Below are 23,151 nucleotides of genomic sequence, written 5' to 3' on the forward strand. Positions count from 1 at the left end.
CAGTTAACTTGTATGATGTGTGTAGCCAGTCCTCTTCTCTGGGTAATCAGCTACCCCGATCTCCCAAAAGCTGCTTCCCTGAAGACTATAGCTGGCTAAAGGAATTTATTAAACTACTTCTCTATCCTTGAAATAATTTGGGAACTTTTCAGTTCAATCACTTTATATTTTCAACTTCCATGGACAATAACTTCTGCAAGTTAAATTAGTCCTTAAATATTAGACTCGTTTACACATATTCAGATATCATTGGTTTGATAACCAAATAATTTATGAACATCATACATGTGTCTTGCTTCGTTCACAGCCAAGACACAAAGTAAGTTATAACTCTCCAGTCTCAAGTGAGTCCAATATGTGAATGTATATAGAAAAATTATATATAAAAACAAAGATGAGGTGACTTACCGAACAAAAGCGCTGGCAGGTCGATAGACACACAAACAAACACAAACATACACACAAAATTCAAGCTTTCGCAACAAACTGTTGCCTCATCAGGAAAGAGGGAAGGAGAGGGGAAGACGAAAGGAAGTGGGTTTTAAGGGAGAGGGTAAGGAGTCATTCCAATCCCGGGAGCGGAAAGACTTACCTTAGGGGGAAAAAAGAACAGGTATACACTCGCACACACGCACATATCCATCCACACATACAGACACAAGCAGACATATTTAAATATGTCTGCTTGTGTCTGTATGTGTGGATGGATATGTGCGTGTGTGCGAGTGTATACCTGTCCTTTTTTCCCCCTAAGGTAAGTCTTTCCGCTCCCGGGATTGGAATGACTCCTTACCCTCTCCCTTAAAACCCACTTCCTTTCGTCTTCCCCTCTCCTTCCCTCTTTCCTGATGAGGCAACAGTTTGTTGCGAAAGCTTGAATTTTGTGTGTATGTTTGTGTTTGTTTGTGTGTCTATCGACCTGCCAGCGCTTTTGTTCGGTAAGTCACCTCATCTTTGTTTTTATATATAATTTTTCCCACGTGGAATGTTTCCTTCCATTATAATGTATATAGAAATCTATATTAAATTGTTAGTTAGTCTTTTTACAATCAAGAGACACTAAAGAGCACAGAATACTACATCAACTTTTCTTTTCTTCTCTACCTGTACACAGAAACTCCGTGGACCGTACAGCAGGTACTTGTCTGCTGCCATTCGGCCGCTGGGTCTATCTTTTTCTCGTAACTGTTTCTTGACCTGTACATACAAATAGGTGATGTGTACTAGGGTGTATTCTTTTCTCCTACTCACTTCTAAAAACTCAGGTGTTCGAAAAGGTGGAAGGCTGAGTGGTTCTGGAATTTACTCCGAAATTCTCGAAGCACTACAGAAGAGACCATGAAAATGTTGAGAAAATCATTTTGTTTTTGACCAGTGGTTTGACAGACAGTAGTAATATTCACTTTTCCCCTTGTGTTCCCTAAAGAGTATTTAAAATCAGTCTCATGCTAAGCTGATTTTTTAAAAATGCTTATTTTGTTCATAATTGTTTGTTAATATATTTTTATATTTATGTTTCAGAAATATTGCAGTAATAGGTGCAGGTCTCATGGGTGCTGGCATAGCACATGTGTCAATAGATAAAGGTTATAAAGTTATTATGAAGGATACTGACCCCAAAGGGCTAGCACGCGGTGTTGGACAAATACAAACAGGACTAGATAAAGCAGTGAAAAGGAAGAAGTTGTCTGGGTACTGAAATGAAACTACTTTTTTTAAAAAACCTACTTCTTTAATTAATGCTACTGTGGTGTTTGGGAAATCTAATCATCTCTGGCATACTTCAAAAATGATGACAAATGTTTTATTTTCAGGTTTGAAATGGATCGATTTATGTCAAACCTAGAACCAACACTATCTTATTCAAATTTTAAAAGTTGTGATATGGTAATAGAAGCAGTATTTGAAGACTTAAACATCAAGCATAAGGTTATCAAGGAGATTGAACAGCTTATTCCAGAGCATTGTGTTGTGGCTTCCAACACCAGTGCTCTTCCTATTACAGATATTGCAAAGGCAAGCAAGCGACCTGAAAAGGTTAGTTGAAAAGTAAAAATATCTCAATAACAACATTTGACAGCCAACAAAGTGAGAAAAGCGGACATAATTTCTTTCTTTTTGAACTGCTATACCATGAGACCATGATCAATAAATAAGATTGTTCACTGACCGTTCATCCCTATCTGCAGAGTACATCTTTAGAGGTGAAATATTATGTATGGTTTAATATCTGCAAATCTAGTGATTTGATCGAATTGTGACATGAACCTACTTATCTTTCTTTCTTACACGGTATATTGAGAGCACATTTCAAAAACTGAGGCACCAACTTAAGATTTGAAGAGTCTTTAGTTAAAGGAATGAATAGATATGAGCCAGTGGGGAACAGAAGCTCTGAATCTGTCCATTCTGCATGTCAGAAGGCTCACACAGTAGATTACTATCTGTGCAAGCAAGAGTATGAAAATTGTGCATCAGACCAGTATTCGTATCAACTTTCTCCTGTTTAAGCAACTTGGCATATATTCTAGAAAGGGTAAAACAGTTCTCTTTCACATGTCTTATACATCTTCTTACCCAATTTAGAGATGTTGGTCTCCCAAATTACAACAGCAATAGAATGAGTACTCTATCCAGAGCTCTTATCTTAGAACAACCTAAACATGTTTTGGTCTTCAGTCCAAAGACTGGTTTAATGCAACTCGCCATGCTGGTCCATCGTGTGCTATCCTCTTCACCTATTCTGTAATATAGGAAAATTGTGACTGCAAAACTATTAGGCTATTGAAATTAAATGTTAATACAATTTCACCCCAAACATCCATGGTAGCAGCAAAAGTATTTCCACTACAATTCTGTAAAAGGTGGCAGTGTGCATGGTAGTAAGATCTGTGCCTGGATCAGAATAACAAAGTGATTGGCAGGTAGTGTTTTACGAAAGAGCTGCCACAGCAACAACTAATCAACCGTTGTCATGGCACTCTGCCAATACTCTGACCACCTTTCAGGAGCAGAGTAACCGTATCACTTTGCTGCTCAGATCCACTATTAGCTACAGATATTCTTTTGCATATTATAAAAAAGAATCAGCATAAGGAAAGAAAGCATGTGATCATTATCTAATGATTGCGGTTGATAGCATTATTGTTGCCATAAATTTTCATCATATGCTTTCTTTCCTTATGCTGATTCTTTTTTATAATATGCAAAAGAATGTCTGTAGCTAATAGTGAATCAGAGCAACAAAGTGATAAGGCTTCTCTTCTACTGTAAGGTGATCAGAGTAATGCAGATTGAAGGAAAACATAAAAAAGAATTCAGCAGTGACCTTAGCAGCTGTTAGTGTTACACCTATATTGGCTGTGCACATATCACCTAACAAAATATTGAGCCTTTCAGTGCCTAACCGGCAATTACTTTGTTATTCTGATGCAAGTATACTTGCTTGACATGGCGTCACTAGAACAGAAGTGTGGCAACATGGTAAATACTCATTTAACTTTTATTTATCTTACTTGCATATCATATTGTTTTTTAAGCACAATACTGAATAAAATAAAGCAATAACACCGGTAATTTATGGACACTTAAATTTTTAATACAATCAGTTGCACCATTTGTTGCCACCAGGAATTCATTGAAAGTTCCACAATATGTCCTATCTGTAACTAAATGGTGAACAGATGGAGTCTTACCGTATCTGTAAAGAGAGTCAGTGCTTCTGCCACGATTGGAGCATATTCTGTTAATTGTTGTCCATATTCTGCACGATTGTTCGAAGACAGGGGCTTTCTTCTTTATGCTAGGTAAATTGTGGCAATGTGAAGGGCAAGCCTTTGTCTAGTCTCATTCCTATGAATCAGTTAATTTGAACTGAGGCATATACAGTTCCATTAGCTATTTTCATGGATGATTTTCTTAATTGAAGCTAGTTTCTTTCTAGGACAACCGTGGCTTGATGGTCAGCGAGCCGCAGGTTGCTTGATATGCATTTAAACTCACAGAGAATAACTGCTTTTTGCCAGAGGTGCAGGGATTGAATGTGGCTCGTTACGGGTTGCCACTCAGCAAGGATTGATCTGAGTGCTCCACTGATATTCTTATTGTGTTGTTCAGCTGCCTTGAGCATTTGTATGTGTGCTCTATTGAGCATTTGTATGTGTGCTCTATTGAGCATTACAGGAACACTGTATACCATCATAGACTAGAGTTGAAGTGTGCATAGTTTCTGCAACGGAACCCCAGATTGTTCTGCGCAGCTTAAGTAAGCTGTTGTTGTTCAAAGTTCGTACCTTCGCCACAGTTGTGATACAAAACTTAACTTTGGTAACAGTTTGAGGTGTGGCAGTTGATGTCCTGTACCTAATACATTGAAATCTAAATAACTTTGCTGTCTCTTGGCAGACTGATATTGTCACTATGATTGCAAGTACTTATGCAGACACTCGTAGTTGACTGTGCCAATTATTGTGTAAATAGCGACTTCTAAGTCGGAACTGATGTCTTTTGAACAGAACTTCTGGAACTGTGCTCCAGAGCAGAAAATGTTGGCACTGTCAGAATGGCTTAACTGTAGGAACTGTGATGTAGTGCAGGAACTGTCAAATGTCCACGGCACATTGACTTGTGTGCCTTTTGGGAAAAGAGCTCCATCCCCATCAGTTCTGGGCAGGAGCGAAATAGACCACGGTTAACAGTGCTCTTTCAGGCAGCTGGCAACACTATCAGTGGACAGATATCGTGTGTTGATGGAAGTGGCATGGAAGCAGTGTGTAGTTCTGATAGCTAGCACCACCTGGAGGTGGCTGTTCGGAACAGAGGTGATGCCCTGCAAATGATTCTCTCTGTGTAGTGATGACCTTTCTTGGTATTGCTGTTTAACTCTTTCCATGTACACAACAAAAGCAAAAAATAAAATTAATCAAGATGTGCACTATAATTATGGTGTAGGTGTTAAGTATATATCAATGCACAAAAAAAGCACTTGAATATTGTAATATAGCTTACAGACTTGCATACAGTCTGTTGATTTGTTCAGTTGTTTGTTTGTTCGTTCAGTTGTTCGTTTGTTTGTTCAGTTGTTCGTTTGTTCGTTCATCTTCTTGGAGCACATGGAAACAGCCAGTCAGTATTCCAGTATTATGACCCGTGTGTGTGTGTGTGTGTGTGTGTGTGTGTGTGTGTGTGTGTGTGTGTGTGTGTGTGAAAAGGTGTACCCAAGTGTCTGTATGCTGAACTGTGTTAAAGCTATCCTATTGCTAAATCCTTGGACTGTAAATTGGGTGGTTATTTTTATTCATTCTATTGTTTAAATGTAGAGAAAACCAGCAATGAAAATTCTTGTATGATTTGCCAGCATACAAGCAAATACTGTGTTATTTTGAATGAAAGTTGATAACTTTTCAGTTAAAACAGTTTAACAAGAAAAATAAATCTTATATTTACAATTTGTGTTCATTTTCTTGTAGTTCAGTTTTCATATACACCCATTCAGGGTAATGTATTGTGGGAGTGTCTGACTTGTTTTTCAGCAAAAGAGAAGACAGTAACGTCAATCCTTTTTTTTCCCAAGGTTATTGGTATGCATTACTTTTCACCTGTTGACAAGATGCAGTTATTGGAAGTGATAACAACTGATCAGACTTCAAAAGATACTGCAGCTTCTGCAGTTGATGTTGGACTGAAACAGGGAAAAGTGGTGATAACTGTGAGAGATGGACCAGGTTTTTATACAACAAGAATTCTTGCAGCCATGCAAGCTGAAGCACTAAGGCTTTTACAGGTACATAATCAAGTCATAGCTAATACAGAATTGCAATTTCAGTGTATTATGTGAAGAAAGTAAGTTCTCGTCCTTTTGTAGATTGTATAGATGTAATGTGGAATTTCTATGTTGTTGATGAACACAGAATCTTCACATAGGGGTTTAAGCTGTTGTAACATCTTCTCTGCAACCAGCATTTGTGTAAATTAAAATGATAAATAATTAGTTCAAGGCAAAGGAATTAAGAGAACAGGGCAAATCCCTTTGGGCAGTATGTAACTTATTACTGTTTTTAATTTCATTAAGTTCCAAAAAGTTCAAATGTGGTAGCCCCATTCACTGGTTGTTACAGTATTGTACTTCATGTATAATAATTTTTGTCATTTCAGTACAGCTTTTAATTTTATTGCTCTAATATTTATGTTCTGCATGCACTTTATTAAAGAAAGGAACTTGCAGGAATTTCACAGGTTACTTGCTACTGGTTTTAATATTGCTCTTCTATGGTTTGTTACTTGATTTTTGAAATTGAGCATTGTTTAATCTTATAGGTTCTTTAAGCTTTTGGACTGTATTTGTTGCACATATCATTGGACATTTTACAATAATTTGAAAACTAAATTAACCTTTTCAGGAAGGTGTGGAGTTCAAGACTTTAGATAAACTTAGCAAAACATTTGGCTTCCCTGTGGGTGCAGCTACATTGCTGGATGAAGTTGGTGTTGATGTTGCATCACACATTGCAAAGGACCTGGGAAGCAAATTTGGAACAAGATTTGGTGGTGGTGACATTGGAGTTCTCCAGGACATGGTTAAGCAGGGATTTTTGGGTAATTTATTAATCAAAAGTGGTTTATTTTAATTATAATTAAATATGAAACCTGGCATCATAGTATTGTAATAGGTAACAAACTACTTATCTTCCATTTTAATATAACATTTTGTAGCTTGCCTTTTACTTAAAGTTCCAATTACTAATTTGTGAAGACTATCATCTTTGTGCCCTGTGACAGCTTTATTATAAGCTGGCTCACTATTTGGCATTCATGAGTACCTGAATGATCTTTAGCAATGAGTTGAAGTTTGATTTCATTGAAATTAATGGTTGTGTGATTGAAATGACACACAGCACAAAATGTTACAATCGTCTTAGGTTATCTTAAAATGATTTACTTCATTACATATGCCACTTTCATTGACTTGGAGTGTAATATCAGTGGATAATATAAGAGTCGTTAATGTAGCTCCTCATACGAAAATCAGTCATTGAATATTAAAATCTTTAATGAGCAATGGTCTGGGTTATTGTTCATTAAAAATAACCCAGAGTATTACCACACTGTGATCTAAAGGTAAAGGTAGCTGAGTACGTATGAATAATTGTTTCCTGCAATATGCATGGCAAACTATCTTGTTGCAAATTTGGATACTGTTTGTTAAATTCTAACCTCAGTCATTTTGGTGTCAGAAGTGGTTAAACTTCTGAGTGATTAAAGTTCAGATTTTGTTCTTAAATGGCTCCCTCCCTTTCTCTAAAAAGAATGAGTGATGTTACACTTACCAAATGACCAAATGACATGTACCAAAAGGTCTGTTAATTGCTAGGTTCCAGAATCAAAGATGTTTGTTTCTCTCTGTGGTTTTTTGGAAAAAATTGTTGAAAAGCATAAGCTGAAGGGCACAAAGGCACTTACAACCTTAGTCAAGGGAAATGTAACTTCAGGGTGTACAGACCCCAGGACAACCAGGAAATACAGGAAAAACTGGGAAATTTTTAGAATTCCAGAAATCTTTCATTGTTTTAGTTTTCTGTTAAATTTTTGTTGTTTTGGCTGGTAACAACTGATACCGTAACAAAAAATTTTACTTTGGCCTGTTGTTGCAGAATAATACTGCAGCTATAAAAAATCGAAATAAAACTTAAGCTGCAGAGGAAATGCACTATCTGTGACAACAAAACACAGTGCACACACAAGCATCTGCCAACAGCAAAACATGTCAAAGGCTTTAGGATGAAGACTATGCAATACTTTCTAAAATCAAACTGCTTCCGATGAGTGTGACCTCATAACGGTTTACATTAGGTTTGTTTGAGCAGTTGCCAGTGTGCTCATATGCACGCTCACTTGAGTACCATACTTCTCCCATACCATACTTTTCCCACTTCTGGCAGCTTGAAGTGTGGTTGTTTGCTGTACTTGCAATAGCAACAGGCAGCCGAATGCTATCTAGAATAATTTTTCTGGTGTGCTCAAGCCAGCAGATTCGCGGAGAGCAGTCTGAGTGATAGTGGGGAGGGGGGTTAGTTTCCGTGTGACCCATGTTTACATGTAGCGATTTTGCTGTTTCCTCTTCATTTACATCTTTCATGCCAAATGAAAACAAAACAGATTTCTCTGGCTGGGAACTATCAAGTGATTTAAAATACATTCACATAATTATGGTAGGCTAAAATGTGTTGTTAGTATCACTTTTCCAATTTCATTTTATTTCTAGGTTTTTGGCAGTCTGGCATTAATTGCCATGCAGAACAATGAAGTGACTTTTGTCAATTTGCAAAAGAAATTTGACTTTCATTAACCTTTTCCGCAAAGATAGTCAGTTTATTTGAAACATTGTTGGCTAGTGTCAACTGTTTGCTGAATTTCAAATGCACATTTTCATCTTCTGGTACATATGCTATTACACTGTAACAAAGAACCAAACATGAGATAGTGCAGTACTGTTACTCCAAGAAAATTTGTATCCCGAAAACCACACTGAAAAGCTTAATGTCAGGTTGGGGCCTACTACTTTGTGCATCTGGACATATGAGTGTGCACTTTAAGGCAAATTATGCATTTTTGTATGGTTTACGAAATTCCGATGCTCTTTGAGTATCCTCTGATATCCTTTTTCATTTATGATATAATGTAAGATCTCTTAATGTTATATACATAAGAACATAAGGGCTTCCTACATCATCATAGCTGCCCACACAGTAATGTGTGTTTTATGGTGCTCTCTGACAACTTCTGAATTGAATTCTAACATTTGTGAGAAAATATTGCAAATGGTGGTTTGAAAAGTGTTACTTTCAAAGTAAATTTCATTTTACACAAGATAAATTGCTATGTGTGTGAACATGATTTGAATTTCTTAAATGACAGTGTGTACGATTCTTAGTTATAGCTTAACACTCTGAGGGCCAGACACACACAATAATTTTGAGCCCAGAAGACCAGACACTTATGTCATTATTTAAAATTTCACTGGAACATTTGACTGATGATCTGAAAAGTGAAAGCATAGATTTTCTCGTAGCTATACTATGCATATATATTTAATCCATCAACTTTTCCAATTTGTGTGTTTGTTCTACTTAACAGCGATGTTGCTATTGGCTGGCTACATCACAGGTTCTGTGCTCTGAATATCTGCTGTCATCGGCTGGTGAAATCATGTGACGCGAACTATGATTGGCTTCTGAAAGTGCATCTCAATCTTGATTTCAATGCTTCAGAAACTAATGTGCTGTGTATGGTGGAATTCAAATATATAATTTTGTAATATGAAAATACGCAGTATCATAATATGAAAATATGCAGTGTACATGTTATTGTACATCAAAGATTTTTCCAAAAGTTTTTTTTTTTTGTTTTTTTGGGGGGGTGGGGGTGCGGGGGGGTTCGTTTTCTAAAGTGCCGGTAAGCTCTATGCTGGTGTATAAGATGTTAACCTTTCAAAGGATTGGTAAGTTTTATTGTTTTGAGGGAAAAAATATTGTCACTTAACACAGAAAAAGTGTATTTTCACCTGGAAGAAGTGTATTTTTAACCTGTAAATCCAGGGAAAATCTGGGAAGTTTTCTTGTCTGCATACACACCCTGAACTTAGGATGAGAGAAAAATAAGTCAATACAATACAATTTCAGGGTGAGGGGATGGGTGAAAGATTTCATAAATAAAACTGGCAGTGACCTAATAGTGGACTGTAAGGAATAGGAAACTAGAGAAAATGTAGAAAGCAGTAGTTTACAGTAATCAGATAGAATGTGATAAATTGGACCAGATGAATGGCGCAACTCAAAGAATAAGCAACAAAGTAATTATTAGCATGCAAATTTTTCATGTATGGCCACTTTGACACCCCCTTGCGGGTCCAGGGATTAGGATAGGCCTGAGGTGTTCCTGCATGTCGTAAGAGGCGACTAAAAGGAGTCTCACATGTTTTGGCCTTTGTGTGAGGGCCCCCTGTAGGGATTAACTTCCATTTTTCAAAATTTTCCCGAAGAGCGAGCCAGTTGGGGAAGGGCGCCTTACATGGTGCATTGTGTCAATCATGCGTTGAGACCTATTACACATGCTTCGTCAGCATGGATCTGCACTTCTGCACATTCTCCAACTGTTGGGCGAGGTCATCCTCCTGGGTGCATATTTTTTCCATGAACTGTGCAGTGTCGTTTTCTACACTAGTGATGATAATGGACTTGTTTGCTTGGTTGCACCTGATATCCAGCACAGTAGCCAGTCCGTTTTGGTGGGGTTGCCACGTACCCTGTTGGTTGTAGCCCCCAGATCACACAGGGATCACTCTGCTGATGCCTGTGCTGTTACTCCCCATGTATGCCAAGGAGTAGATGCCTGTCACTCTGGAGCATTGGGACTCTGGGCAATGGCCTTCGCTGCGGCTGGGTGTCGCCTGTGGGGAGGGCCCCTGGTTGGAGTGGGTGGCATCAGGACAGATGACACATGGTGAAGCACAATACATCATCTCTTGCTGGTGGTCAAACACCAGCAGTCTCAAAGCATTCGTGGGCTCTATTCAACGCACAGTAGTACGACCCCAAATCGTTCCCCTCCCTGGACACATCATGGGAGGAACGTCAGACTAAGGATGGCAGCGGCCGTTATTCTCACCGGTACCTTGTATGTTTGAGAGCTGATGGGGAATCTTTCATGATGATTAAGCCTCAGTTTTCTGTTGAGCATTCAGAGGACAAGTTTGGGGAGCTGGAGAGCTTGTCCAAAATGAAATCTGGGTCAGTCTTGATCAAAATAGCATCCTCTGCCCAGTCACGGGTGTTACTCGCTTGTGAAAACCTGGGGGATGTTTCTGTAACCATCACGCCCCATAAGAGCTAAATATGGTTCAGGGTATCATATTTCATAGTGACCCTTTTTTTTCAGTCTGATGATGAGCTGCACGCTAATTTAGAGTGGTGAGGTGTTCATTTCATTCAGCATGTCCACCGGGATCCGAGAGATAATCAGGTTGCCACTGGTGCCATCAACTTGCTCTTCGAGGGTGATACATTACTCGAGAAGGTTAAAGTGGTGGTCTACCTCTGTGATATAAAGCCCTATATCCCTCCCCCAATGTGGTGCTTTAAATGCTGGAAGTTTGACCTATGTCTTCCCTCTGTGCTTCCAGTGTCACATATCGAGATTGTGGACACCCATCACATCCCAATACTCAATGTTCCCCGCCTCCCATCTGTGTCAACTGCAGAGATCACTATTCGCCTTGCTCACCTGACTGCAGGATTCTCCAGAAAGAAAGTAAAATGATGGAGTACAAGACCCTGGACCAACTGACGTATGCTGAGGCTAAGAGGAAATTTGAATGCCTACATCCTGTACGTATGGCATTGCCTTACATCAGTGCTACAACAGTTCTAGCCCCATCAGCTCCTCCAACCCCAGTCACCTCTCAGAGTCGGAGACTACACCTGCCTCCTTGCGGGTGGGGGGCACTTCCCTCCCTGTTGCTCCTGGACCACCTACTTCGGGAGCAACACCCTCCCAACCATTGGAGATATCAGTCCCCACTTCTGTGCCGGAGAAGTGGGAGTCTTCTTCAGCTCCTCTCGCTAGTAAGGGGTCCCTTGGGTCACTCCATTCCCAGGTTTCTGCTAGTGGAAAAGATGACACCCACCAGTCGCTGAAGAGCACAAAAGCAACTGGTCGTAGGGCTTCACGCCCATCCTCAGTCCCGGAGACTGAATCAGTGAAGTCCTCCCAGACAGGGAAACCCAAGGAGCAGTGAGAAAAATCGAAAAAGATGATCCCCAAGACCAAGGGAATTGCGGTGGCACCCACATCGCTGCTATCTACCAGCTCTGTGTCTGGGGGTGAGGCATCAGCTGAGGACTTAGATTTCGCCACATCCTCAGACACAATGGATATAGTCTGCTCAGGCAATAAGTCTGAGGCAGCAGGTGACTCTGAGGAGTAAACTGCCTCATTGAATGTTCCATTCCTTCCCAGTCTCACGATGACATCATCCTCCAGTGGAATTGTGGCGGTTTTGTCCACCACCTAGCTGAGCTACGGCAACTGTTAAGCTTTACACCTGCTTTCTGCATTGCCGTCCAGGAAACCTGGTTCCCAGCAATGTGGACCTCTGCCCTCCGTGGCTATAAGGGATATTACAGGAACCGTAGCCACTATAGTAGTGTGTCAGGTGGAGTTTGTGTTCATGTCCTAAACTTAGTATGTGGTGAAACTGTGCCCCTTCAAACCCCTCTTGAGGCTGTGGCTGTCAAAGTAAGGACGACACAGGAAATAACTGTCTTCCTCCAGATGGTGCAGTACCCCTGAATGTATTAGCTGCACTGATCAATCAACTCACTAAACCTTCCTTACTTAAGGGAGATTTTAACGCCAAAAGCCCCTTGTGAGGTAGTACTGTGCTTACTGGCTGAGGCAAAGATGATGAAAATTTACATTTCTCAGTCTCCTAAATACTTGGGCTGCCACATTTTTCAGTGTGGCTCATGGTAGTTACTCAGCCATTGATTTATCAATTTGCAGCCCAGGACTTGTCCCATTTATCCACTGGAGAGCACATGATGACCTGTACGGTAGTGACCCCTTTCCCATCTTGCTGTCACTGCTCCAGTGTCAGGCCCATGGACACCTGCCCAAATGGGGTTTAAACAATACAGACTGGGAAACTTCTACCTCTGCTGTCACCGTTGAATCTCCCCAACACGGTAACATCAATGTGGTAGTTGAGCAGGTGACAACAACAATTGTTTCTGTGGCAGAAAACGTGATCCCTTGCTCTTTAGGGTGCTCCTGGGAAAAGGCAGTCCCTTAGTGGTCACCAGAAGTCACTGAAACAATTAAGGAGCGTCGGCAAACTCTACTGCAGCATAAGTGGCACCCTTCCCTGGAGCACCTCATAGCCTTTAAACAGCTCCGTGCCCACATTCGCCAACTTATCAAACAATGGAAGCTGGAGTGTTGGTAGAGATAAGTCTTGACCATTGGGTGTCATACTTCACCTTCCTCCCCATTTACAGAGTGGGAGCTCCTCAGTGCCCTTGCACATCATCCTGATACTGCTCCTAGGCCAGATCGGATCCACAGTCACTTGATTAAACATCTCTCATCTGACTACAAGTGGCATCTCCTTGTCACCTCCAACCAGATCTGGTGTGATGGCGTCTTTCCATCGCAATGCAGGGAGAGCACCATCATTTTGGTGCTCAAACCTGGTAAAAACCCGCTTGATGTGGATAGCTATTGGCCCATCAGCCTCACCAACTTTCTTTGTAAGCTGCTGGAATGTATGGTGTGTCGGCAGTTGGGTTGGGTCCTGGAGTCGTGTGGCCTACTGGCTCCATGTCAGGGCAGCTTCTGTCAGGGTTGCTCTACCACTGATAATCTTGTGTCCCTCGAGTCTGCCATCCGAACAGCTTTTTCCAGATGCAAATACATGGTTGCCATCTTTTTTGATTTACAAAAAGCGTATGACACAACCTGGCGACATCATATCCTTGCCAAATTATACAAGTAGGATCTCCAAGGTCTGCTCCTGATTTTTATCCAAAATTTCCTGTTGTTTCATACTTCCCGTGTCCCACTATATCCAGGAGAATGGGTTCTCGCAGCACTCTGTATTGAGTGTCTCTATTTTTAGTGGCTATTAATGGTCTAGCATCAGCTGAGCAGCTGTAGGGCCGTCCATCTCACCTTCTCTGTATGCTGACGACTTCTGTATTTCGTACTGCTCCACCAGTACTTGTGTTGCTGAGCGGCACCTACAAAGTGCCATCCACAAGGCGCAGACATGGGCTCTAGCCCACGGTTTCCATTTTCCGGGCACAAAGTTGTGTGTTCTGCACTTCTGTCGGCATCATACCGTTCATCTGGAACCAGAACTTTACCTTACTGACGATCCACTCACTGTAGTGGAGACATACCAATTCTTAGGACTGGTTTTCAACACCCAATCGACTTGGGTTCCTCAGCTTTGTCAGCTTAAGTGGAAGTGCTGGCAGCATCTCAGTGCCTTACACTGCCTGAGCAACACCAACCGGGATGCAGATCACTCTACACCGCTGCAGCTCTATAGAGCCCTTGTTCATTCCCACTTGCACTATGGGAGCCTAGTTTGTGGTTCGGTGGCGTTACATTTACTCGACCCAGTGCACCACTGTGGTGGTTGCCTAGTGGCATGAGCTTTTAGGATGAGTCCAGTGACGAGCTTCCCGGTGGAGCCCGGAGTCCCTCCATTGCAGGTTAGGTGTGCACAACTGCTAGCCAGTTATACTGCATACGTTTGTAGTTCTCCTGCGCATCCAAATAACTGTCTCCTTTTACCACCCACAGCAGTTCATCTCCGGCATCGGTGGCCCAAGTCAGTGGTTCCAATTGCAGTTTGTGTCTGATCCCTTCTTGCCAAACTGGAGTCCTTGTCTTTATCACCTGTACTCGAGGTCCATTCTCGTACACCTCCATGGTGCTTATCTAGACCACGGCTTTGCTTGGACCTTTCACATGGCCCTAAGGACTCAGTTAACCCTGCGGCTCTCCGCTGCTACTTCCTCTCGATTCCTCACATGTACTGAGGCCATGAAGTGGTTTCACACAGACGGCTCGATGGCTGATGATCATGTTGGCTTCGCACATGTCCATAGAGGACATACTGAACAGCATTCCTTTCCCAATGGCTGCAGTTTTTTCACTGACAAGATAGTGGCTATATTTTGTGCTCTTGAGCACATCCGTTCATGCCCTGGGGAGTTGTTTGTTCTGTGCACTGACTCCTTGAGCAGCCTACAAGCTGTCGACCAGTGCTTCCGTCGTCATCCTTTGGTAGTGACCATCCAGGAGTTACCTATGCCCTGGAATGGTCCTGTCGTTCAGTGGTGTTTGTGTGGACCCCAGGTCACATCAAAATCCCAGGCAACGAACTTGCCAACAGGCTATGCGGAAACTGCTTATGGAGATCAGCTTCACGGCAACTGACATGTGTTCAGTACTACGCCTCAAGGTTTTTCGGCTTTGGGAGGAGGAATGGCATAACCTCAGTAAACACAACAGACTGCCTGCCATTAAGTAGACTGTGAACATGTGGAAGACCTCCACGCAGGTCTCTCGCAGGGACTCTGTGGTTCTCTGTCAGCTCCGCATTGGGCATGCTTGGGCGACACACGGCTACCTCCTGCACCATGATGGCCCACCTCAGTGTTGGTGCGGCGCCTGGCTGACAGTGGCCCATATCTTGGTGAGCTGTCCTCCTTTGGCTGCCCTGCAATGGACTCTTCAGTTACCAGACTCTTTGCCATTAATTTTAGCTGACAACGCCTCATCAGCTTTTTAGTTTTACATTTTATACATGATGGTGGGTTTTATCATTCTATACAGGGTGTTACAAAAACGTACGACCAAACTTTCAGGAAACATTCCTCACACACAAATAAAGAAAAGATGTTATGTGGACATGTGTCCGGAAATGCTTAATTTCCATGTTAGAGCTCATTTTACTTTCGTCAGTATGTACTCTACCTGTGCTGCTAGAACATGTGCCTTTACAAGTATGGCACAACATGTGGTTCATGCACGATGGAGCTCCTGCACATTTCAGTCGAAGTGTTCGTACGCTTCTCAACAACAGATTCGGTGACCGATGGATTGGTAGAGGCGGACCAATTCCATGGCCTCCACGCTCTCCTGACCTCAACCCTCTTGACTTTCATTTATGGGGGCATTTGAAAGCTCTTGTCTACGCAACCCTGGTACCAAATGTAGAGACTCTTTGTGCTCGTATTGTGGACGGCTGTGATACAATACGCCATTCTCCAGGGCTGCATCAGCATATCAGGGATTCCATGCGATGGAGGGTGGATGCATGTATCCTCGCTAACGGAGGACATTTCGAGCATTTCCTGTAACAAAGTGTTTGAAGTCACGCTGGTATGTTCTGTTGCTGTGTGTTTCCATTCCATGATTAATGTGGTTTGAAGAGAAGTAATAAAATGAGCTCTAACATGGAAAGTAAGCGTTTCCGGACACATGTCGACATAACATATTTTCTTTCTTTGTGTGTGAGGAATGTTTCCTGAAAGTTTGGCCGTACCTTTTTGTAACACCCTGTATAAATTTTCGTGCATGTCCTTTGTCCCTTTGTGTTCTCCACTCTAATGCTTTTAGGCTGAACATTTTAATGTGTCACTGAGTGGCTGGCTTTTCCTTTTTATTCCTTCAACCTGTTTCTTGCTTCTCTCTGTGATTTTTTTCCTGTTTTGTCCATAGTAGTGTTGGTTGTCCTTCTTTCATTCTTCTGGTTCTTCCATTCTCCTGTTCTTGTACTGTACTTCTCCTTTCTTTTCTTCTTTCCCTTTTGTAATTATTTTACCAGGAACAAGGACCGATGACCTCGCAGTTTGGTCCCTTTCCCCCCTCCTTTAAGACAACCGACCAACCAACCACTTTGACAAAGAGATCATTTATAGTATTATCAGTAAATTATTTTTGGGACATGAATAGGCTGATAACATAAGAAATGTTAATTTCTCAGGATTTTTGTAAATTCCTTAACACTTTGCAGTATAATTTCTATCTGAAATAACAGCAGATCTGCAACACATACAGTTCTGTTGGACTGTCTGAAAGAGGCTGTGGAAAGGCCTCCTTCATGAGGGTAACAAAAAGTAATAAAAACTAAAGAGTTTTAAAAAGGAAACAAGCTTCCAGTAATAATATTGTGTATCTATGCTGACAGAAGCTGAAGAAATGAATTAAATTTTGTACTATGACTGAGAGGAACTCGACTAGGCAGATGTGCTAGCCATTACACCACTGTAGCAGTATAGGTAACACAAACTTCAGTTCATGCCTTCAGCTTACTTTCCCCTTCTAAAATTGTAAGGCTGAATATCAACAATGTAGGAAAAGATAAATTGCTACTTACTATAACGAAGACATGTTAAGTTGCAGACAAGCACAATTAAGACACTTACATAAAGCTTTTGTCCACAGCCTTCATCAGCAAAAGAGAAAAAAACACCATTCATACACACAAGCAAGCACACCTCTTGCACGCATGACTGGGAACTCCAGCATCTTGGGCTGAAATGTCGGCATTCTGGCCCGAGATGCTGGAGTTGGCAGTCATGTGTGCATGAGGCATGCTTGCTTGTGTGTATGAATAGTGTGTGTTTCTCTTTTGCTGATGATGGCTGTGGTTGTTAGCTTTATGTAAATGTCTTTTAATTGTGCCTGTCTGCATCTTAATGTGTATCCTGCATGGTAAGTATCAATCGTATTGAAGTTTTTCATAAACTTGAGAATTTCTGGTTCATAAGACTTTGTTACAATCCTTAGAGTAATATATATGTCTGAATTACTCTAGTAACTTTCTCTCATTTGCTATTAATACCACATTAGCTGGCGATCTAGTTATTTTACGAAGTTATGGCAAGAATCTTTTTTCTGGAGGCTCTTAATTTTTGTAGTTGTTTCAGATTTTGCACTTTTCCTATAGTATGCCCCAAGTCTATTGCAAAAGTGTGTGTTAGTTTTCTTTTTCTTTTCCTAATTTATAGCTTGAGATTGTATAGGAAGAATAGTTTACACCATCTAACTTTGTGAATGTTAACAAGTGTACTTACTGTAATTAAGTTATAATTTCCTCTTGAATAACATTTTGTTCATTAACATTTCATTTTGTGATATTCTTTTACATTAATTACTGTTAAGCGCTAACGACAAATGCAAAATATAAAAGTTTGAAGTACATTTTTAAAGGTTTTGAGGAAATGTGCTTCCATCATTTGCAGGCCGCAAGTCTGGGAAAGGATGCTACATTTATGAACCAGGGCGAAAGGATAGGGATATGAATGAAGAAGCGAAAAACATTATTCAAAGATACAAACTTGAACCTAAAGGTTCCACAGAAACTGAAGACCAGCAGTTGCGAATGGTGTCAAGATTTGTGAATGAAGCAGTTCTCTGTTTGCAAGAAAACATCTTAGCCAATCCTGTAAGTTTCTATTTAATTTCTATTAAATATCCACCCTCTGTAATTTTCTAACTGAAAATAAGTAGAACCGTTGTTCAAAAAGCTATACACTGTTAATTCTCATGTGTATGGAAGAAAGCCTGCCAAGTGACTGGGACCTTTTCTAGGAGAACATTGTTCACTATACTGTTTATAATTCTATGTTCATGGAGAGTATGCCCACACACTAAAAGGTGACAGATACCTTGAATGTTACAACTGGCTTCACAAGAGGATAAAATTTGAAAGGCAGAACTTTAAGTGAAAGGCAGAACTTTAAGTATTGTATTCAGTTACAAAGGATACAACAGTGAAAGATGTTCACATGGAAATAGCAGATATTGTAGCAGCTAGGTGTAGATTTCTGAGAAAAATGGGAATAGTCAGGAAAGGGAATTGCAGTTGGTCGATTAGGGATCTGAATGAGACTTGGGTCCACTTAAACTGTGCAAGGAAGCATGTACTAGACTGCAAAGGACAATTGCAATATGAATCTTGATTGACAGTGAAAACAGACTTACAATTTGTCATTCGGAAGTGAACATTGCTTCAACAGATAACCATGAAAAGATGATTTGCTGCATTTTTAAATTCTTTCTTTTTATTTGTTAGATGGATTTAGCATAGTAAAAGGTGTCAACTAAGAACTAGGCTGAGGAGGGAGGAGCTTTAATTGCTTGCATTTGATGATTAAGATAACTAATTGGGTTAGATATGAATGTCCAATCCAGACATTTCATGCCATGCAGATGATAGTACTTAAAATGTTAATGCATCACTTGAATGGGAACAAATGTGGGTAGGTTTCTCACAAACTTACACTGCATAAAGAATGGTGAGTTCATCAATAAACCATCTTGACTTGATGTTTTATGGATGATACTATGACCATCTGATTTTGAAAGGCTCCCGTACCTTACTACATTAAGTTTGTCTGAATAGATAATAACACACACCTTGGGAGACCAAGTGCTCACACTTATTATAGCGATAATTAACTACTGGAAGAATATATGAAGGTAAGTTAATAGAGTTGGAAGAGGAGTTATATAAGATCAAGTAGCTTGTAGTAAGATTATCAGTATTGGAGTGGGGAAAGAAAAAAAAAATGAATTAAAATTGATGATGTATTGTATTACAGAGTAACAGGACAGTGAGGAAATTTTGGGATAAACTTCATTGTGAACAAGGAAATTACGATAAATACTAGATGTTCAGGAAACCTTGGATAGAGCAGCAGGGCTTGTTTCAAAAATAAATAAAAGATATTCCATGTGAACTATAAAGTCTGTACAACAAAACACTAACATTCTGAAAACAGACCTATGTGAAAAGTTACGGAAGCTAATGATTAACAACAAATCACACTATAAGACTACGCTAAGCACTTTTAATGGTAAAGTAGGACAAAAACTAAAGAAAAATTTTTCAGTAGAAAACGTTTGTTATGATACCAGAAATAAGTAGAATTTTCATATAACAAGTTTTGTGCTTGACACAGTCTTTCTAAAGAAAGTAAAAAGAATATAGAACAATGGAAACTCCAGGTAAGAATATCAACAATGTAGGAAAAGATAAATTGCTACTTACTATAACGAAGACATGTTAAGTTGCAGACAAGCACAATTAAGACACTTACATAAAGCTTTTGTCCACAGCCTTCATCAGCAAAAGAGAAAAAAACACCATTCATACACACAAGCAAGCACACCTCTTGCACGCATGACTGGGAACTCCAGCATCTTGGGCTGAAATGTCGGCATTCTGGCCCGAGATGCTGGAGTTGGCAGTCATGTGTGCATGAGGCATGCTTGCTTGTGTGTATGAATAGTGTGTGTTTCTCTTTTGCTGATGATGGCTGTGGTTGTTAGCTTTATGTAAATGTCTTTTAATTGTGCCTGTCTGCATCTTAATGTGTATCCTGCATGGTAAGTATCAATCGTATTTTTTGCTACAGTGTTAAAAATAAAATATTCTTGGCAAGGACCAAATGAAACTAAAAATAAAACCTGGTGCATTTCATCAAATAACACAGAAACAAAACCATTTTTGTATTGTAATTGGTTATAGATTTGTGAGATGCAGAGTAAAATACATAAGATACAAAGACTAGTTGAGCAGGAAGCCATTCAGAAATGTAGTGTGTCGAAGTGAAATAAAAAAAAAATTCTGATGATAGATTGTTGTTGAATTAATCACTGGTTGCCTTGTTGTATTTTCTTGAAACTGTGGACCTGCTATGCCATTCCACTAATTATACCATGTGATGTTATTAAATGATCTATAGAGGGTTGATGGCTGTGAGAGAGCTCACAAATATGTCAGCTTGCTACAAACTGATGTAACTTCCCTTCATTTTGTTGCTCAATAAAACAATTACACAGTTGACTTACAGATCTGACATTTGATCAAGCAGTCCACAGGTTTACTGCTAGTTCATAATGCCCAATGGGTACAATATTTCGGCTATCAGACATGTTGCCATCATAAGGTGTGCTGATGAACTGAGCTCCTGAGAATGCACAGCTGACTTATGTATGTGCCTTCAAAACACACAGTGGCAACCCTCTGTTGCAAAATTTGAACACCTGCTTCTGTAGAGGTGCACCACACTAAATACTGGTGTGCTACAACTCCCTGTTCTCACAGCAACATGTCCTCTATCAGCTCATGCAAACCAACTTAACTGTTTGCAGACTGCGTGTGTGTGTGTTTACGGTCGCTTGTATTTCTTACTGTCACACACATCAGTTTGCTGTCAAACTTACTTACAAGCGCGCCCGCTACTTTCTACTTCTATACAACATTTTCTGAACTTCCTACACAGCCCTCTTTATAGCAGCTACCTTTTATTTTTGTTATAACACCTCAACTGTAAATCTTCACCTTCTTGTTGTGAACTCTTTTTTTACCAAATTTTCAGTTATTCCATTTGTCTCTCAACCATCCAGCCATGAAACCTGCTCATTCTACCTCTGTCAATTCTCTGCTTTGTCCTTCCAAAACTCCAGTTACACATCTTCTTTGTAAAATCCTGTCTAGCACATGGTATCCCAAGCAATGGGCTTTACCATCTCAGGCTGCCACCCATCCTGCTGCAACAACCTTTTCCAGTTAACTGTATGAGACAGCAAGAACTAGTAAAGATCCAGAAGTAGTTTTACACTAGAATAATTGTGGTAACATACTGAGAAAAGTTGTAAGGAAATCAAGAAATATGTATGTTACAGAAGAAATTAACAACTCTGGCAATAAAATCAAATCAATATGGAATGTTATTAGAAGGGAGAATGCTTAACTCTATTTTCAAATGTTCCATTGCAAAGGAAAGCCCAGGAGATTTGCCCCAATTTAATTCTCTTACCACTGAAAAGATGAATGAAATAAGTATTAGTGTCAGGGATGTTGAGAAACAGCTGAAATTGTTTGAATTGAACAGAGCTCGAGGCCTCAGTGGAATCGCTATGAGATTCTATACTGAATTTGCGGCTGAGTTAGCTGCTCTTCTCTCTATAATCTATTGTAGATCCCTTGAACAAAAAACTGCGCAGTTCTTGGAAAAAAGCACAGGTCTTACTGGTCTACAAGAAGGGTAATAGAAGTGATCCGCAAAACTATTGTCCAATATTCTTGACATCAATTTGTTGTAGAATCTTAGAACATATTCTGAGATCAAACATAATGATGTATCATGAACAGAATGACCACTTCATTGCCAACCAGCATTAATTCCGAAAACTTTGATCATGTAAACCCAACTTGCTTTTTCCTCACATGACGTACTGAAAGCTTTGGATCAAGGCAGTCAGGTAGCTGCAGAATTCCTTGATTTCCTGTGCTTGTTGTCAAAAGTTCAATCATATGGGGTATCAATTGAAATTTGTTGCTGGATTTGAGGACGTTTGATAGGGAGGATGCAGCATGTCATCTTGGATGGACAGTCATCGTAAGATGATGTTGTAATGAATCTTAGAACATATTCTGAGATCAAACATAATGATGTATCATGAACAGAATGACCACTTCATTGCCAACCAGCATTAATTCCGAAAACTTTGATCATGTAAACCCAACTTGCTTTTTCCTCACATGACGTACTGAAAGCTTTGGATCAAGGCAGTCAGGTAGCTGCAGAATTCCTTGATTTCCTGTGCTTGTTGTCAAAAGTTCAATCATACGGGGTATCAATTGAAGTTTGTTGCTGGATTTGAGGACGTTTGGTAGGGAGGACGCAGCATGTCATCTTGGATGGACAGTCATCGTAAGATGATGTTGTATATTAATGATCTGGCAGACCATATTAGTAGTAACATGAGGCATTTTGCAGATAATGCAGTTCTCTATAATGAAGTACTATTTGAAAGAAGCTGCATAAATATTAAGTCAGATCTTGCTTGATAAGATTTCAAAGATTTCAAGATTGGCATCTTGCTTCAACGTTCAGAAATGTAAAATTGTGCACTTCACCAAATGGAAAAAAACACAATATCCTATGACTAAAATATCAATGAGCCATTGTTAGAATTGGCCAACTCTTACAAATACATGGGTTAACACACTGTTGGTATATTAAATGGAATGATCACAGAGGCTCATTCATGGGTGAAGCGGGTGGTAGACTTCGGTTAATTGATAGAGTACAGGGTAAGTGCAATCAGTCTACAAAGGAGAATGCCTGTAAATTACTCATGCAACCCATCCTAGAATATTGCGGAAGTGTGTGGGACCCATACCAAATAGGACTAACACGGCATATTGAACATATACAGAGAAGGGCAGCATGAATAGCCGAAGGTTTGTTTAATCTATGGGAGAATGTGGCAGAGGTGCTGAAGGAAGTGAAGTGGAGGACACTTGAAGATAGATGTAAACTATCCTGAGACAGCCTATTAACAAAGTTTCAAGTATTGGCTTTAATGGTGATTCTAGGAATATACTGCAGTCCTTTACATATCACTCACTTAGGGATTGTGAAAATAAGAGTAGAACTATTACTGCATGCATGGAAGCATTCAATCAGTCATTCTTCCCGTGCTCCATATGTGAATGGAACAGGAATCCATGTGTGAATGGAACAGGAAAAAACACCTAATAACTGGTACAATGGGATGTAC

At 40.1% G+C, this 23,151-nt stretch overlaps 1 protein-coding gene across 1 annotated transcript in view; it reads left to right on the plus strand.

Moving 5' to 3' along the window:
• Positions 1–23,151, plus strand: part of LOC126484343 (trifunctional enzyme subunit alpha, mitochondrial) — a 140,206-nt gene that overhangs the window by 112,097 nt on the left and 4,958 nt on the right. Inside the window, exons 7-11 of the mRNA XM_050107795.1 lie at positions 1,522–1,692; positions 1,815–2,037; positions 5,573–5,782; positions 6,399–6,594; positions 17,817–18,019. Coding sequence (XP_049963752.1) covers positions 1,522–1,692; positions 1,815–2,037; positions 5,573–5,782; positions 6,399–6,594; positions 17,817–18,019 — 1,003 coding nt within the window. The remainder of the gene's footprint in view (positions 1–1,521; positions 1,693–1,814; positions 2,038–5,572; positions 5,783–6,398; positions 6,595–17,816; positions 18,020–23,151) is intronic.

Source organism: Schistocerca serialis, chromosome 6 (genome assembly GCF_023864345.2).
Source record: "Schistocerca serialis cubense isolate TAMUIC-IGC-003099 chromosome 6, iqSchSeri2.2, whole genome shotgun sequence".
Taxonomy (NCBI): Eukaryota; Metazoa; Arthropoda; class Insecta; order Orthoptera; family Acrididae; genus Schistocerca; species Schistocerca serialis.